At 30.4% G+C, this 17,982-nt stretch overlaps 1 protein-coding gene across 1 annotated transcript; it reads right to left on the bottom strand.

Moving 5' to 3' along the window:
• Nucleotides 1-446: 446 nt before the first annotated feature.
• Nucleotides 447-17,524, bottom strand: LOC147816286 (uncharacterized). The gene is made up of 6 exons (XM_087149427.1): nt 17,391-17,524; nt 9,933-10,254; nt 6,681-8,359; nt 6,385-6,464; nt 6,128-6,294; nt 447-572 (listed from the first exon to the last, which is right to left on the bottom strand). The coding sequence occupies exons 1-6, from the start codon at nt 17,522-17,524 to the stop codon at nt 447-449; spliced, it is 2,508 nt and encodes an 835-aa protein (XP_087005553.1).
• Between the last annotated feature and the right edge of the window lie 458 nt (nt 17,525-17,982).

The following is a 17,982-nucleotide window of genomic DNA, read 5'->3' as shown; positions in this document are numbered from 1 at the left end:
AGAATTTTCTACAGTGAAAAGTTTTCGAAACTTCAGTATTCAAAAAAGTATACAAAAACTAGACGTTAAGAACGTATCCAATGAGCGAGCAAAGCGAGCATTGGATTGCGAAGCAATCCGATATGAACTGTGAAAGCAGTTCCGGGGGTTGGTGAGCGCCAGCGAGCAGGGGGCGAAGCCTCCTAGTTATTATTATTATTATTATTACTATTATTATTATAGTTTCAAATAAGAGCTATTACTGTTGTTGTCTTATTCCAGGTGGTCTAGCCGTAGGGTAGACCAAATCCAGAGCCCAAGAATCTTCAAAAAATTTAATACAAGATGAGGACTAGAGTTCTAGGAATGAGTTCTAGGGATGATACAATATGAGGACTAGAGACTCGTGTCAGTCTAGGATCGCACTGTTCAAAATATCTTTGGGAGAGGGTTACATGTAATTACTGTCAGCACTCATCTGTAGATCTTCTGCCCTGTACAAAGATGAGGCCTTTGAGGTGACCACTCGCAAACCTACTAATACTGGACGAAACTACACTATCTTCCTTGATAGTAAGGGCACCAAATGGAACCTGCCTAAAAGGAGAGCTACAAAGCATGCGAGTAAAATCATATCTCCCGCTGTTGGGATTTAATTCTCATTTTTTCAAACATAAATAAAGGAATAAAATTTCTCATAAAATTTTTAAAAAATTTTTATTCATACCTTTATTAGTATTTTCATGTTTCTTCTTTTTGCTGTAAACAATACATAGATTTTGATTTAAATGTAGACCACTTGTACAATAAAGGTTTAATTTTATTTTATTTTTTATAGATTATCATCTTCATAAGTTTGAAACAAAAAGTTGCGAAATATTTGAAAATAAATTTCATAAATAGTAAATTCGGTTTTAATAGGAAATTCAAAGAGGAAAAACAACACGCTGCTTAAAGAAAAATATTTTTTCTCTAAGAGTATTTATCCATCACATAACAGATTCTATATCATCAGAACTTTAAAGTACTCTATGAATAAAGGTATGGTAACATTTACCATACCTTTGTCCACTGCCACAATATGGTAAAACTTACCGAGTTTCTGGCTCTTTGGAAACACAAAAAAGCTCTGTAATTTTTGTCGAAACACTTTAGTAATGATTTTGGTAAAATTAACAATAAAATATGACTTTATATTTTGTGATAAAATATGGTAATTTTATCAAGCTGAATACTTTTCAGTCGCATATTCTTTACTAAATGTGTGGTAATCAGAACTATAGTTTCGAAAACCAGAATTTCCGGTAAACTGTTACCATAAGAACGGAAAGATTACAAAATGAATGGTTTAAATACCGGATATTTTCGTTTTATTTATCAAATCATTCGTTTTTTTATGACATTTTTTTAACTCGAAATGTCATTATCATACAGTGCATTAATTTTATCAGAAAGTTTTTCCTCGTGTATCTACTGAACAAAATTCTTTGAGACTAAATGCATATATTGTTGAAGAAATATAACTATAACTTCGTAAACTTTCTGCCGATTTACTAACACGCTTAACAGCTGGGGTATTAAAATTGTGCTTTTGATAATATATGATTAAATATAAAAATCAATTTTTGCATGATAGAGATACATAAGAACTATAATAATATTTAATTTCAATATTTATTATTTGATTATTAAAATAATTAAATCTTAACACAAACAAAATAATCCTATTTGATACTCTAAACTAAAACTACATTTAAAAAAACTCATACAACCAATTTTAATTAGACCATATGAAATATAAAAATTTGCGAAATAAAATCCAAATTTGTTGAGTCTGCTAAAATAATTATCCTGCCATCCAAACAGGCAGCAACTCACAGAAAGTCGGAATATGCATACATGCAGATATAATAAAGAAAAACACTGTAAAGTTCAATATTTATCACTTAAATAATAAAATAATAATAATAATGTAATTATAATTTAACACTCCCCCATAATACGTGCAATAATATATGCAAAAAATATCATGCAACAATGCAGCTATGATATAGTTAAGTTGGATGCATTTTTCAGAATTATAGCAACTACGAATATTTAAAACAAGCTTTGAGAAAAAATATATGAAATTTTAAAAAATGAAAATAAAAATAAAATTAAATTTGAAAAAAAAAACACAAAAACAAGACCACTTGGAATGTCCCCCCAAAGCACCCGTAGTATCAGTGTTCTCGACCTGGAGGCTCAAGGGCGTAAGGTTTTAATAGACAGGAACAAACTATTCTTGACCGCTTTCGAAGTGGTCACCTTAAATCAATGAAATTTTCGGAAGGATCCAAGAACTTTGAAATTTGTACCAACTGTTCTTCAGTCCAGGCTTCGCCTCACCACATCCTCGCCTGCCTGGGGATCACTAAACAGGATTTAGCAGATGATCCATTGATGGTGTTGGATTTTTTTTGAGGGTGTATAACGTCATGGACCTGGTCTAGCACTGCTGGCCAATGGGGGCGTGTAACAACAACAACAACATAACTCGTGCGTCAATGCAATATATGTAGTTTTGCTGTTTTTTAGCATTTACAACATATATTCTTTTAAAAACTAAATCTGTATATTTCTCAAATATATTTTCGTACATAACAAATATTTTCTTATATCGCCAATGATTTCAAACTTTAATGATTATGTTGCAAATTCCTAAAAAAACTTTTCTGGAATTACTCATTGACTGAAAAGACGGCTTTTAATTTAAATTTTTTGTTTAGAACAAAACAGGAACTGAATCGAAATCTGACAAATCACAATACAGGAAAGAACAAGTCATAAACAACAGGACAGGTTTAATTTCAGGAAGAAACAGAGAAGAGTTGATAGACGATTAGAAACTCCTTCGAGCTTCGATCTCTGTATAACCTGTCTAGAAGTTTATTACATTCGCCTTTCTCCACTGAGATTTGTCAGATTTCTATATTAATTGTGCTTTTTCTTCACTTAAGTACTAATTTGTGAACCCCAATGTCTAGATTTTTTTCCATTGTTATAAAACTGCCAAGAAATACATATTAAGTGTGAACTTAACGGAAAATTGTATTTTCCATTACTATTTTCGTAATTTCAACCTACACGAGTTCCTTCTTTCCTTTCATTATGCTCATAATTACAAACAAGTCCAGCGACGGCTGGTAGATGCAAATTCCGCTCACCGACCACAGAGCTAATGAAAAATATCTTCAGTGCTAGACAGATTATGGGTTATAGTCCCCTTGCCATCAGGCTAACCATGAGTGTTTTTCGTGGTTTTCCACCCCATGTAATGCAAATACGGGTTAGTTCTATCAAAAAGTCCTCCACCAAGGTAAATTTCTCCTAATACTTGATCCAGGAATTTCCTTGTCTTCTGGATTGAATTCAAAATTACAACGCTACGGAGTTGGTAGTCGTAAACCCTAATTGGGTTGGCTGTTCAATGACGGTTAAAAAATAAAATTACAAATAACTGAAGCACTTAATGCAATTTCCTATTTCAGAGTTATTATATACTTAAAATGTCAGAATACTTTAAGCCATTTATAATTAAGTTTGATAAATTTAAGCTGCTTCATTTATTTGTTACTTTAAAGACAAACTATAGTACAAACCACCCAGAATGAAGATGAAGATTCCAGAATGAAGATTCTTTTACAATCATATTGCAGGTGTAGGCTTAATAATTAATGACAGTCGAAAGATTGATGGGCGTCATTAGGTTAAGTTAAACTCTTAAGTAAATACTTCCTCTCCCTTTGCCTAATTAGGCTTAGTACATTGATAGATACTCTATCATTGGCAGACGCACCTCACAAGCTTAATTAATGTTTATAAAATTCTATGCTTGATTTTGACGCAGTCTGAAACTGGAAATATCTTCTTCTCAAACTTTTTGGAATCAGAATACTAAGAATAGTTCTTTTCAGAGCGAACTTTAAAAGAAAACATTGTAAAAATACTTCTTTTCAATTTCAGCTTTTAGCGAGAAGCTGAATTTTTAAGCTTAATAGACGAAATAAAATAACTACTTCACCTAGTTGTCTTGGTATAGATATTTAAAAAATGAACTAAATTAAGTATGTGGATCGTAATTTCTATTAATACATACAATTTCATGTCACAGAAGTTCGTAACTTTATATGATTTCGTAATTCACATAAAATTTTCTGAGTCAGAATATTTTCAGAACAAGCTTTGTATGAAAAATTGTAAAAATATTTATTTTCGTTTTCAACTTATAGTGAAAAACTGAATTTTGAATCATAATAGAGGAAACAAAATAACTATTTCATCTGGTTGTCTTGGTATATATATATATATATCTGAAATATATACTGAGTTAAATATGTGGATCGTAATATCTATTAATACTCATACTTTCATGTCACATAAGTTCGTAACCTTATGTGAGTTCGTAATTCTACTCACATAAAATTTTCTGAATCAGAATAATATAAAAATCCTTATAAATAACATTTTAAAAATATTTATTTTCAACTTGAGTCTCTAGTGAAAAATTTAATTTTAAAACATAATGGACAAAATAAATTCACTGCTTCGTCTAGTTCTATTGATGTAAGTAGTTTAGCTATACCCTAATGAAATATACAGATTGTAATTATCATGAATTTCACATAGTTTCACACCACGCGCGCGTAAGTTCATCATTTTATGAGAGTTAGTAATTTTACTCACATACAATTTTCAGATTTATAATAAACTTTTGAGAAAGACCGGTATAAGCTATAATATTCAAAATTAAATAAACTATGTAGATAAATGAGTAATATTTTAAAGGAAACAAGTGTCGGAGCTAATAGAGTCAAATGGACTGTAACGTTTGGTAATTTTTTATTGAATGAGAAAAGAACGCTAGAAAGCTACGCTTGGCGCATTACAACCTCGCCAATGAGAGCGCGGACATCCCGGCCCCCATTGAAATATTCTGACATTTGAATGTTTCAATAATCATAAAAATAACAACAATCAAAATACAAATTTAAGCAATATTAATACAATTATTTTTTTCACATTTTGAATTCAACATATAAATTTAAGTATTGTTAACAATTGGTAATACAGCAATATTTGAAATGCTTCTTTTGAAAATTCCATGAGGTGTGCGTACGAAAACCACACGGACATTATCATCCTTACCGGTGATAATTTCAGAAATTCGTCCTATAACCCATTTACATATAGGTAAATTGCTTTCTTTTACCAGAACCATCATACCTGGTTTTTCATTTTGTTTTTGAAACAACCATTTTGATCTTTGTTGTAAATGACTGAGATAAGAGTTACACCAATTTTTCCATATTGTTTGAACAATTTTTTGAGTTTTCTGCCATCGGTTAAGCAAATTTTCTTTAAAATCAATCAAATTTTGCTCAGGAAGTGCATTAATTGCTCTTCCAATTAAAAAATGTCCAGGAGTTAAAATTTCATAATTTTCTGGATCAGATGACATAGGAGAGAGAGGACGGGAATTAAGTATACCTTCTATTTGAATAGTTATAGTAAGAAATTCTTCGATTGTTAATTTCGTAGAACCAATGGTTCTTTTAAGGTGATACTTGAATTGTCCGACTCCTCTCTCCCATAATCCACCAAAATTTGGTGAACGAGGGGGTAGAAATTTCCACAGTACTTGCTCCGATGAAAGGAAACCAGATAAATTATCTTATTTAGCATTTAAAGACTTTAAGAATTTGCTTATCTCAGCCGAAGCGCCAACAAAATTGGACGCATTGTCACAAGATATAGTACAACTTTTACCTCGGCGGGCAAAAAACCGTTTAAGTGTAGCTATTAAAGCACTAGTTGTTAAATCAGACAATAATTCAAAATGTACAGCTTTAGTGACCATGCATATGAAAATAGCTACATATACTTTGTTATATAACCCCTTTCTCTGGTTACGATATTTAATCCAAAATGGACAACACAGATCAAGTCCTGCGTTCGAAAAGGGTGGGCTAGGAACCACCCTCTCAGGAGGGAGATCACGCATTATTTGAGAAGAGACTGTTGGCCTTATTTTAAAACACTGCACACAATCATGCACAACTTGACGAGCTAATTTTCTGCCACTAATTGGCCAAAAAATTTGTCTTACCGTATTTAATAGTCCTTGAGGACCAACATGCAAATCTCTCAAATGAAAGTAAGAAAAAATAATCTTAGAAAGTTTATGACCAGGTGGTAATATTATTTGATGAACAGAATTATAATTCAAATAAGAATTGGTCAACCGACCACCAACTCTGAGCAAACCATCCTGATCTAAAAATGGATTCAAAATTTTCAATTTACTATTTACAGGAACAGGCTTACCTTTTTTTAAGGCTGAGATGTCTGCAACAAAGTACTCACCTTGCACCTGTTTTATAATAACATTTCTGGCTTTATCTAATTCTTCTACTTTGAGAGGACCCCTAAATTTATTAACATTTCTACAATTTGAAAGAAACCTAAAAATAAAGGCTAAAATTCTTATTAGTTTCAGAAAATTATTTGTAACACTTAGGCATTTAACAATAAAAGAGTCATTCTTTATAGTCATTAGTGAAGTCGCTATAGGTTTCAGCTCCGTAGAAAAGAGTTCATCACTGAAATGAGTTTCAACTTGAAAATTTTCTTTATTTAGAAAATCGGGACCTGTCCACCACAGTTTATTGGATCCAAGGGTTGTAGCGTCTGAGCCTCTGGAAATGATATCTGCTGGGTTCATTTCTGAAGGTACGTGTCCCCAATCACAATTAGACGTAAGTTGTTGGATTTGTGAGACTCTATTACTCACAAATGTTTTTAAAAGGTGAGGCGAAGTATTAATCCACGCTAACGCAATAGTTGAATCTGACCAGAGTTTGATATGATCAAATTTAAGTTTCATAGCCTCTACAACCTTTTTCACAAGTTTTGAAAGAAGTAGACACGCAGACAGTTCCAATCTAGGAATAGTCATAGTCTTGATTGGTGCTACACGCGACTTGCTGCAAAGAAGCTGGCTGAAAGATTCAGCAGGATCTGCAACTGTCTGTAAGTAAATTACCGCTCCAAATGCTTTTTCTGAGGCATCTGCAAAACCATGCAGAATAAGTGTGGAAAATGTCTCCTTCAAAACGCAACGAGGTACTTGAATAGTTTCTATACTATGAAGTGTTTTAATGAACAAAGTCCACTCTTGGGCAATAGGGGATGGTAACCTTTCGTTCCAGTCTAGCTTGTGCAACCAAAGCCGTTGCATAAAAATCTTCGCTTTGCTGATGACTGGACCAAGTAGACCAAGAGGATCATACAAACGAGCAATTTGAGATAGAACATCTTTCTTAGTAACATCTGATTTTTCCGTAACTGCAACTTTGTAGAGAAATGTATCCCTTTTATTATTCCATCGCATCCCTAAAGTCTTCACTGTTGCATTACTGTCACGATCAAACGAAAAGTCTCCCAATTCTGTGTCTTGTGAATCAAAGCTAGTACACCGTTTGTGTAATTTTATTCCTCCCCTAAGTAGTTCTGTTAAATCTTGCTGAAGCTTAATACATTCATTTAAATTAGAAGTACCGGTTAGGCAATCATCCATGTAAAATTCCTCCATAACAACTTTCGATGCCAAAGGAAAATCCTTCTCTTCATCCTTTGCTAATTGTTGAAGAGTCTTCTGTGCCAAGTAAGGAGCACATGCTGTGCCATACGTAACGGTTTTAAGTCTGTAGGATTCAGTAGGCTCACTTTCGTGATTTTTCCAGAGTATTTTTAGAAATTTGGTTTGTGAAGGCAGTTTTTCGATTTGTCTAAACATTTTCTCAATATCTGCGGTGAAGGCATAGATGTGTTTTCGAAATCGAAGCATAATAGAGAACAGTTCATCTTGTATCACTCCACCCTTGCATAACAAATCATTCAAGGAACAGCCATTTGTAGTTTTGGTGCTTGCATCAAACACTACTCTAAGTTTAGCAGTTTTGCTATGTGGTTTTAAGACACCATGATGAGGAAGGAAATATCCATAACTGTCATCAAAATCAGAATTGTCTGCTATCCTTTCCATATGGTTCAAAAGTTCATATTCCTTTAAAAACGAAACATACAATTCTTTCATTGCAGGATTACTTGACAAACGTTTCCATAATTGATTAAGTCTTTTTTCAGCAATTTGTTTTGAGTCTCCCAACGGTATGTTGTTTTCACTAATATCCTTCCTAAATGGCATCTGAACTACATATTTCCCATTAGTTTTTCGATAAAACGAGTTTTCAAAAAGTTCGTTGCAATAATTTAATTCTGAACTGACGGGAGTTTTTGTTTCGTTTGCATCTTCATTTTCCCAAAAGGAAGTTAATGGCTTATCAAGATTTTCGGTTTCAACAAGTAAAAAACACGAATCGTTAATTTTCTCTAAATTAGAATTTAAGTTGTTCGCAACTCCCGATACAACATGACCAAAAAACGTTTCAATTAATATTAATTGGGAATCTTTAATTTTAATTTTATTCGTACCCAATAGTTCGAAGAATAATTCTGCTCCTAAAAGAGCATCAATTCGTTTTGGTTTATTCCAATTATTATCGGCAAGTTTTATTTTTTCTGATAAACTTAAATTCGATATGTTTACAAATGTGGGTGGAAGAACCGCAATTTTTGGAATTATTAACAAGTCTAAATATTAAGATTTATTATTTTCTTCATTTGTTAACTCGGTACGAACAAATGATTTAGCTGAAATGCACGAGTCATTAACACCAGAAATCGGAACATTTGTTTTTTGTTTCTTTAAACCCAATAAATTAGCAGCTCTACTGCTTATTAAATTTGAACTTGAACAGCTATCTAAAGTGGCTATTAATGGTCCAAATATTCCCTGCCCATCTTTAATATAAACAACCGCCGTGTTTAAAATCACGCAATTAGCATTTTCGTTTTTATTCGTAAACAAAGTGTTCGAAGGAGTGAAAGGAGGGGAGAGGGGTGACAAGATGTCTGTCTCCCTTTTCTCTAATACTGCTGTATCAAATGTAAATGACTCATTTCTCATATTTTCATGAAGTAAAGAATGATGATCTTTGCTTTTACAAAAGCAAGAGTATTTAGACATGCAAGGATTAGGAAAGTGCTTATTTAAGCATGAAAAACACAAATTATGAGTTTTTGCTATTTCAATTCGCTGATTTACACTCATTCGTTTGAATTTATCACATTTATAAGTTTATGGCTTTCCCTACAACCTAATAAGCATGGGTTATTCAATTTCGATTTAATTAAATACATTTTCTCTGTATTTGGCCTTGAACTAAAATGGGGCTTCTTTCTTTCCTCTTTAATATTAAGACCTTGCATAATTCTAGAACGTTCTTCCAAAAAACTTAGAAAATTGTCTAGTTTGGGTATTTCGTTTTTCGACAATTTCATTTCAAAACTTTTTCTAACTTCTGGATCGAGTTTTTGGAATAAAATGTGCATAATCAATGTATCTGATAGTTCATTTGATTTAAATTCAAGCAAGTTTAACGCTCGTAAATTACATTTAGTGTTATCGATTAATAGCATGAGCTGATTAGGAGAGTCAGGGACTCTTGAAAAATTTAATAATTTATTAACATGGCAATCGATAACTGCTCGTTTGTTCTCGTATCTATCTTCAAGGGAAGACCATAAAGATTCAAATGTATCTTGGGCCGTTTTGCTTCGCCTTTGAGGCAGTTTTTAAGATAGCACAATCGTTGCGTGTCGCTCAACTCTTTATTATTTCCAATAATAGAATTAAATTGAATTTTAAAATTTTGAAATTCTTCATATTTTCCGGAAAAGAAAGGTAATGGTAAATCAGGAATTTTATATATGTTGGTACATAAAGCATTTGATTCCGTTTCATTAGGTTTATTAATATCAAATTTAGAGAGTAAAATGTTGATTTTTACCTCTATCTCTTCGATTTCATCTTCTATATCTTGAGCAACATCTAGATTGTCTTTTAGATCAATTTCTTCCGGAAGTAGCGTATATCCTTTTATCAGTTCTGATATCGATGCTTGCAGTTCCATTGCTACTTTCAATTTCTTTTTGAGAATGATGGCAGCGGCGCTTGCATCCTGCTGCGTTGAATGTTCTTCCAAAAATTTTTGGATTTTGTTTATTTTTGTTTTAATTGCCCCACGTTGGCGATTAAGACTAGTTATTGAATTAATTGTGCTCATACTGAGCTGGTTCCGCTCCAGGTCGCTAGGACCAAAGATGTCGGAGCTAATAGAGTCAAATGGATTGGTAATTTTTTATTGAATGAGAAAAGAACGCTAGAAAGCTACGCTTGGCGCATTACAACCTCGCCAATGAGAGCGCGGACAACAAGTAGGTCGTGATTTCTATGATTTCATTTCAATTTCTCATTATTGAAGCTTCTCGTAAGTTTTTGATTTTCTGTGAGTTCGTAATTCTATTCATGCAAAGTTTTTTGATTCAGAATAATGTTATGAAAAATATAATTAAGAGGTATAAAGGTAAAAATATTTCAGTCTATTGTGACTATAGAGGACTAAACAAATTAACAGGTTAGTTTGTCTTGATATAGTCAGTTAATGATATAGTCAATTAAGTAAAATTTTTAAAAAATTGAGTTTTTTTTCTCATTGAATTTTTTATTTCGATTTTGTGATTAAATAAAAATTGTTTTAAGAACTTTATTTAAGAAAATCGTACTGTTATTGCATTAAGTTGCTTATATTAAAACTTTAAAAAATTGTACCCATCAATATAATTTTTAAAAAATCATTTCTAATAAATGGTTGTCTATGATATTTATGAAAACCGATCACTGTTTGAAAAATCTATTTCATAGTAAAAAAAAATCACGGGATTAAAAAACTGTGATTTTTATTATTTTTAGTATGCGTTAGGTAAAATTTAGGTTACAAATTAACTTCCAACTTGTTTCTCTTTAATAGTTTGTTTCAAAACTAGCTGAATTCCAGTTCTTCGTAAGAAGGGGGGAAAACCTAAATAATCAATAAATCTGTATCATTAACACTACGTCATCATCATCATAGTTGGCCAGACAGTCCAATGTGAGCCAATGCCTTCCTCTGAAGATTTCTCCATGACCCCAAACCTCGCAGCTTTTGAACACGGACGGTGACGTCACTATTCCCCGGAGTCTATTCTATACCACCGTCCGATAGTAAAACAAAATCCAAACCTCGCAACTCCCGAAGAGAGCGGTGAAGGGAATCCCAGCCCTCGAACAAAGGTTCGGACCCTCCCCCTAGGAAGTGACGTTTTGTATCGATAGTTATAGGAAAGTGACCAATGGCTTTTGTTTATCCTTTAATCGTTCTCCCTTCGCTTAGGGGTCGTGACCTCTATCCCAGAGTTTACAGTGTTCTTTCAGAAAGAGAATGTATTCTTCTTTCATTTTGACAGTTACATACATAGTCTAAAATAAATATCTACATATTTTAATCTTTGATCTTTCTTCAAGAATTTAATATGTAGTATTCGTTTTAAACTTGTTTGCATTATTGTATTTATTATTAGAGAATCGATTTACTTATAACTATATTTACTAACAGTTTGCTAAAAAAAAGAAATATTCTTAAAATAAAAAATAATACGTCAAATAATACAAATGAATAATACAAATCCAATACATCTTTATTTATTACCTTTTCTAAAAATCATACTTTGAATGTTGGTTTAAATAAATGTAATTGAGTCAATCAGAAATTTTATCACTAGATTATGAAACTTTAGAAATTATATGTATATTATCGAGTGCTTTTAGATTTAAAGAACTAATGATTAATAAAGGTTATTTAATTTCACAAAATTTTGCAATTTTCTATTTTTACTTATTTTGTTATTTATAAAATTTTTATTATATTTATGATTACTTCATTACCTTCTATTATTTATAATTATTATTATTATTTTATTATTTGCAATTGATAAAATGTGTAACTTTATACTTTATAACACTAAAATCTTTTAGTTTTAAAGCTACAATAAGTATCAAAATAACGCGCAATAAATAAACTTTAATAAATCGGTAGACTGCATGAAATAAACTTTAAACTAGCATTTTTTAAATAATTGTTAGTTTAAATAATCTTAAAAAAAATTTGCTTTACAATTTTAAAAGAAACTGCTTTTCAATTTTTCACTTTCTTTTTTGTTATGATTCCTCTTTTTTTTTCGCAATTGCAAATAATTGTAAGTTATTATAATATATAATTGTAGTTATTGTAAGTTATTGTAAGTAAGTAAGTTGTTGTAAGTTATTATAATAACTACAATATAATTGTAATATTATAATTGTAGTTATAATAATTGTAAGTTATTTTTTCAAGAAAAACATTATTTTCTTCTTTTTTATAATATTTTTTATAATAAATTACAATTCGCAACTCAAACAATGTAATATTTATTTTTCAAATTTAATAATTTATCTCTTTTTTGGAAATGGTATTTTAAATCGTTATGTTATATTGAACTAGATTTGGAAAAAAATTCTCTGCAATGAATTTTTTGCCTTACATTACCCTCTTACATTAAACCCAACTCAGAAGACAAGGATGCCAAGTAGTTGTACTTTATTTAAGAATTTCATGCTAGAGTTATTAGTTACACAATTTCACTATTGTCGTTCTAACCATAAGGGCAGTTCGTGATTTTTTTTATATCACAAATTCGTTTTTAAAGTTTAACTCGTTACAAGTATTTTTAATACTTTCAATTAAACACATTTTCAATTTCAAAATATTCTCAATTGTTTTTATATTTGATGCTGGATTTTATTTTTTTTTTGCCTTATCATTTACCATTGTGTATGTAAATAAATTATGAAAAAGTAATTCGGAAAAATATTTGTTTTAAGTGCCACATAAATTTGTAAGAGACTTTTTGAATTAGAATTAATTGCATCAATGAGGATAACTTAAAATATTATTCGAATAATACCAAAAAAAGATTAGTATAATAATTACCAATGAATACAGGTAAAACAGAATAGATTAGTTAATATTTAAAAATTAATAATACTTAGCAAATTATTAATACTTAACTAATATTTAAAAAAAAAATCTCAAAACAGAGAAAACTATTATGCTTGATTTTTTCTCTCCCTAAAATTTGTAATACTAACAATAAGTATTTTCAAAAATTCAAATGTCAAACAACAGTTTAAGAAATAACTAAAAAGTTTTCTTCAGTCTAGAATTTTTTTAGTACAATTTTTAAACAAAATATTTAAAACAACGTGATTTTTTTTAGAAATTTTTTAATGTTTATTTTAACAATTTTTTTTCATAAAATATTATATAATTTTTAAAAAACAAATTTTTGAGTATATTTCGATGTCATAATTATAAGACTAGAAATATAAATAATTTTTTCTTGGAATATTGAGAACAGGAAAATTAAGGAAAAAAATAATAAAAAAAGGTTTCTTAATTATGCATCTAAATTTACCAGCAACTTTAAAACAATTAATTCAAAAACAATTTTATTAAAAAAGTTTTCTTTCTTTATATTCCGGTCTTTTTATTATGCTCTTATATGGAATCCAACTCAGAAGACAAGGGTGCCAAGTCATGAGAACTTTGTTAGAACTTTTGGGAGTTAGAACTTTTAGTTATACATTTCCATTGCACAGCAATGGAAAATGGTCTAGCCATAAGGATTATTCGTGATTTTATTTTATCACAAATTAGTGTTAGTAGTTTAGCTCGATGCAAATATCAACTAGTTTTTATTGCACACATTTTTAAGAACAAAATTTTCTCAATTGTTTTTCTGATTGACGCAGGATGTTTTTTTCTTATGATTTACCATTCAGTATATAAATAAATTATGCTAAAGCAATTCAAAAGAAATTCTCTCTTTTTACACGTCGCAAAAATTCAAAAAAAGCTTTTTGAAGTAGAATTAATCGCATACATTAAGATAATTTAAAGTATTACTTGAATAAAAACATAATAACGCTAGTTTAATAATAACAAATAAATATAAGTGAATATCTTTAGAATAACTTAGCTGATACTTAATGGAGAATCTCGAAACAGAAAAGAAAATAAGTTTTTTTGCCACCCTAAAACTTATTACTTACCATTTTATTAAAGGAGTAATTATTTTAAAAAGATCAAATGTCAAACAGAAGATTAAGAAATAACTCTAAAACGCTTTTCTTATTCAATTGCTTTTTTAATGCTATTTCTAACAAAAAAAAAATTTAAAAAAGGTGATTTTAGAATTTTTTTAATCTTAATCTTAACAAATTTTATTCCTAAAAATAATAGATAATTTTTCAAAAAATAAATTGTCGAATATATTTTGGCATTATAGATAGATATAAGAGTTAAAATATCTTTTTGTCTTAGAAAATAAAAGATGAAATTTTCGCATTTAAAGTATGAACAGAAAAATAAAAAAAATAATAAAAATGTTTCTTAATTATGCATCTAAATTTAACTGCAACTTAATAATAATTAAAAAACGATTATATCGAAAAAAATTCCGCTCTTCATATTCCATGCTTTTTATTACCCACTTATATTCTACCCAACTCAAAAGACAAGTGAAAATAAATGAAATTATGCTTCTTAATTATGCATCTAAACTAATCAACTACTTTATAAAAATTACAAAACCGATCATATTCTAAAAGCTTCAGTTCTTTCAAATCTCTGATAGAAAATTGTATAGCGGATTAAAAATAAGCATACAATTTATAGTAATTCTTATTTAAATTTTATACGATTTAGTTATAGTAATCTTTTTTATTTATTTGGCACTAATCTCAGTCATAACTCACCAATTTTTTAAAGAATAAAATTCCATTTTTTTTCTGCAGATATTTTGAAAATATTACGAGGTAATTAAAATAAAAGTTAATAAAAACATGGCAATAATTATACTAAACATATTATGGCTAAGAATACACAAAACTTTGGAACAGAAAAAATTTTCACGTTTTATTTAAAGTCGTGCAAGATTATTATAGATTTTATTATAAGTTCTGCTAGAAACCGAAACTAATTATTTAATCCATTTATTATATGAAATAATAAATTTGTAAGAGAAAAAATTATGTCTGAAATATATTCATAAAATATCTAGGTAAATGATTATAAAAAATCATAAAATATCTGGGTAAAAATTGTCTTTGAAATCGGAAATCTAATTTAATCCCAACGTTAAACGTATCCTATTCGAACGTTCGAATCGCTTTCACCAGCAAATTGTTAGGTGAAAGCTTTTCGATAGATGGGAGGAAAAATGAAGATCGCAGCCCGTTAGCAAAATCCGTTCGAAAGCGCGAGGTTTCAGGTTTTCCCTAGGAGTAGAAACGTGACGTCAAAATGACGTCATTTTTCTCTTCCTAGCTCGTTCGAAGTCTGCGAGGTTTGAGCTCCATGACGACTTCTGATTCACCTTTGATCTCCAATTCTTTTCATTAATTGAGAGAAAATCAGACTCCACTGCGTCAGCCCATCTCAACCACGGCCTTCCCCGCTTTCTTGTTCCAGTGGGAGCAGTGCTTTCTTGTTCCATTAACGCTACGAAATCATGCAAAAATCTAAAAGTTATCGACACAATTAATTAAACTAAAGCAATTCCAATTTATTTTTAGTTGCTGTCTTTACCGTTGGTTTTATGTTATCAGATTATTCAAAATATGTTTTTAGAAATCCATCCGATCAAAATTAAAATTAATTACTTAGCAGAATACCATTGCTCGAAGTCACCTCCTGATAGTCAAAAATTACCATAATCAACAATTGCTTCCAGTACTTATCCTTTCGGTGGGTCGTAAAAACCAATTTCCACAGTACCCGTAATAGGTATCTCGGTACCAATATTAGTATCTTCAGTACCTATTAAAGACCAATAACACAATAGTGATATAGTAGTATTTCTAAAATCAATTAAACATCATTAGTGTCAATAATAATAAAGCAACTTTCGATGATATTTCTAGACGAATAAATACCTTTTCTTCATTAACTTTTAGTACAAAATTTGGCGCTCATGTAGCGATACTTTAGAACTTTAGGAGCTGAGAAAACTTTAAAGTAGACAGATAGGTACGCCGTATCTTCGAAGGTATGTACTCCGAATTCAGAGCGGAACGGCTCAGAGTTATGAATTTATAAACCTCAAAATTGCTTACATACACAGATTCATTTACATATTCTGCTTCATTTATATGGATTTTCATCTTCACGCAAAAATTTTTACGCCAAACAAACTAACTAACGCTAAATTGGCGACATTGAGTTTGAGATACTGTTCGTTCTGCTACTTAACAACGCGTTTTATTTCTCCGCATGAGCTCCGTTTGTCAAATGTCATATCGAATCATACATATGTGAAAAGTTTTGAAAACGTAATGAAAGCGAAGATAGATAGTTGACATGATTTAATTTTGATTCCAGATTTCAGAAATAAAAATATTTTTCTTCTGGTACAGATTGTATTCAAAAGTATTTCGATTTTTTAAAGTGGCCATGTTTTGTAATGTTTTCTTTTCTTTTTTTTTCATTTTATTTTATATTAAAATGTACATTTATTTTTTAGTATTTTTATTTTATGACAGATTATGAATGGATTAATAAAAACATCATTACACGAATTACGATTTATTAATAAGGTGATTATTATGAGTAATTTCAGTTTATCATTATTAATGTTCGGAATAATCAGGATAATGACAATGCAAGGGGATATGTATTCCAAGTTGTTGGGGATACCGAATACTGATTTTATTTTTTAAATAAGTCCCACTGCCCGACATGCACCTGCATGGCATTCCTTGATATTTTTTTAGAGTTAAATGCCATTGCCTGGTACGCACTTGCCCAATATTTCCTATTTTAATGTTATTTAAGGTAAAGTGTCATTGGTCAAACTCGCAATGTATTGCCTACACTAATGATTGTTTTCTTTTTAATTTTTAGTGCCATATTCCTGTATTTCTTACATTGATATTTTTAAGATTAAGTGCCATTTCCTAGCATTCCCTGCACTGATGTATTTCCTAATATATTCTAATTCCAATTTCAACTCTGAATAATTGCTTATAGTTTTCGTTGAATGAAAAAAAAACGTTTAGAGATGTTTAAATTTCGAAATAAAGTGGGAGATTTTAATTTGGCATTCTATAAGCGTGAAGAACGCTAAACGCTAAACATAGAAACGTATCTTATGTAATCATCGTTGAATTTTGTTTGTTCATTAGCATGCTTTTCAATTGATGAGCTCAATTACAATTGAAATTGCGAAAGTCTCCCTTTTTAAATGTCTATTATTAAAAAAAATTAATGACGCAACGATAATTTATTAATAGAATATATTAAACTTTTAACAATATAGATTACAATGGATACCAGCGCACGTGAATATTGAGGGTAACGAGTCTGCGGACTCCTTGTCTAAGGAAGGCAGAGGTGCCGACCAACCTTGCACCACCATCACGCTTGCAGACGCAAATGCAGTTGCAAGACACAGACTTCTGCCCCATTCCTTCAGGAAAATCTTCATTAATGACTTTGATTGTTCCCAAATCTTAACATCAACAATTACTAAACTAAGAACAAACCACTTTAAAGGGATGAAAATTCTTCCCGACGAAATAAGAACTTATATTCCCTGCAAGAACTGCACCGGTGTCCAACTTACCCCGGATCACATTCTCGAGTGCCCAGCCCTTACCCCATATGTTTTACAACTGGGTATGATGTCACTGGCTTCAGAACTTCGTGAGATCCTTTACAGTAATGATGTATTGGAGCTTACGGATGCTGTTTTGAATGCACACAATGCCATTTAATTGTCCATAGACACGATTAAAAAAAAATTTTAAAAAAAATAACACAATATGGATTAAAGTATTTTTAACTCAGAGCTAGTAATAAAACTAAAAATTTGGAATGGAAAAAAAATTAATACATCTTAATTAAAATCGTAAGCAAACCTATA

Source organism: Parasteatoda tepidariorum, chromosome 1 (assembly GCF_982258835.1).
Source record: "Parasteatoda tepidariorum strain Cologne lab strain chromosome 1, Ptep-v5.0, whole genome shotgun sequence".
In the NCBI taxonomy this organism is placed as follows: domain Eukaryota; kingdom Metazoa; phylum Arthropoda; class Arachnida; order Araneae; family Theridiidae; genus Parasteatoda; species Parasteatoda tepidariorum.
Note: the sequence above shows the minus strand (reverse complement) of the source record. Positions and strands in the feature narration are given on the sequence as shown.

Bases quoted from the DNA above. Each gene is read 5' to 3' on its own strand.
- LOC147816286 (XM_087149427.1), bottom strand. From the start codon at position 17,524: ATGGGGCAGAAGTCTGTGTCTTGCAACTGCATTTGCGTCTGCAAGCGT. The intron at 10,255-17,390 runs GTATCCATTGTA...TGACTCTATTAG, and splicing joins CTCAATATTCACGTGCGCTG to CTCCGACATCTTTGGTCCTA. The intron at 6,465-6,680 runs GTGGTGGACAGG...TTCAAATTGTAG, and splicing joins ACCCTTGGATCCAATAAACT to AAATGTTAATAAATTTAGGG.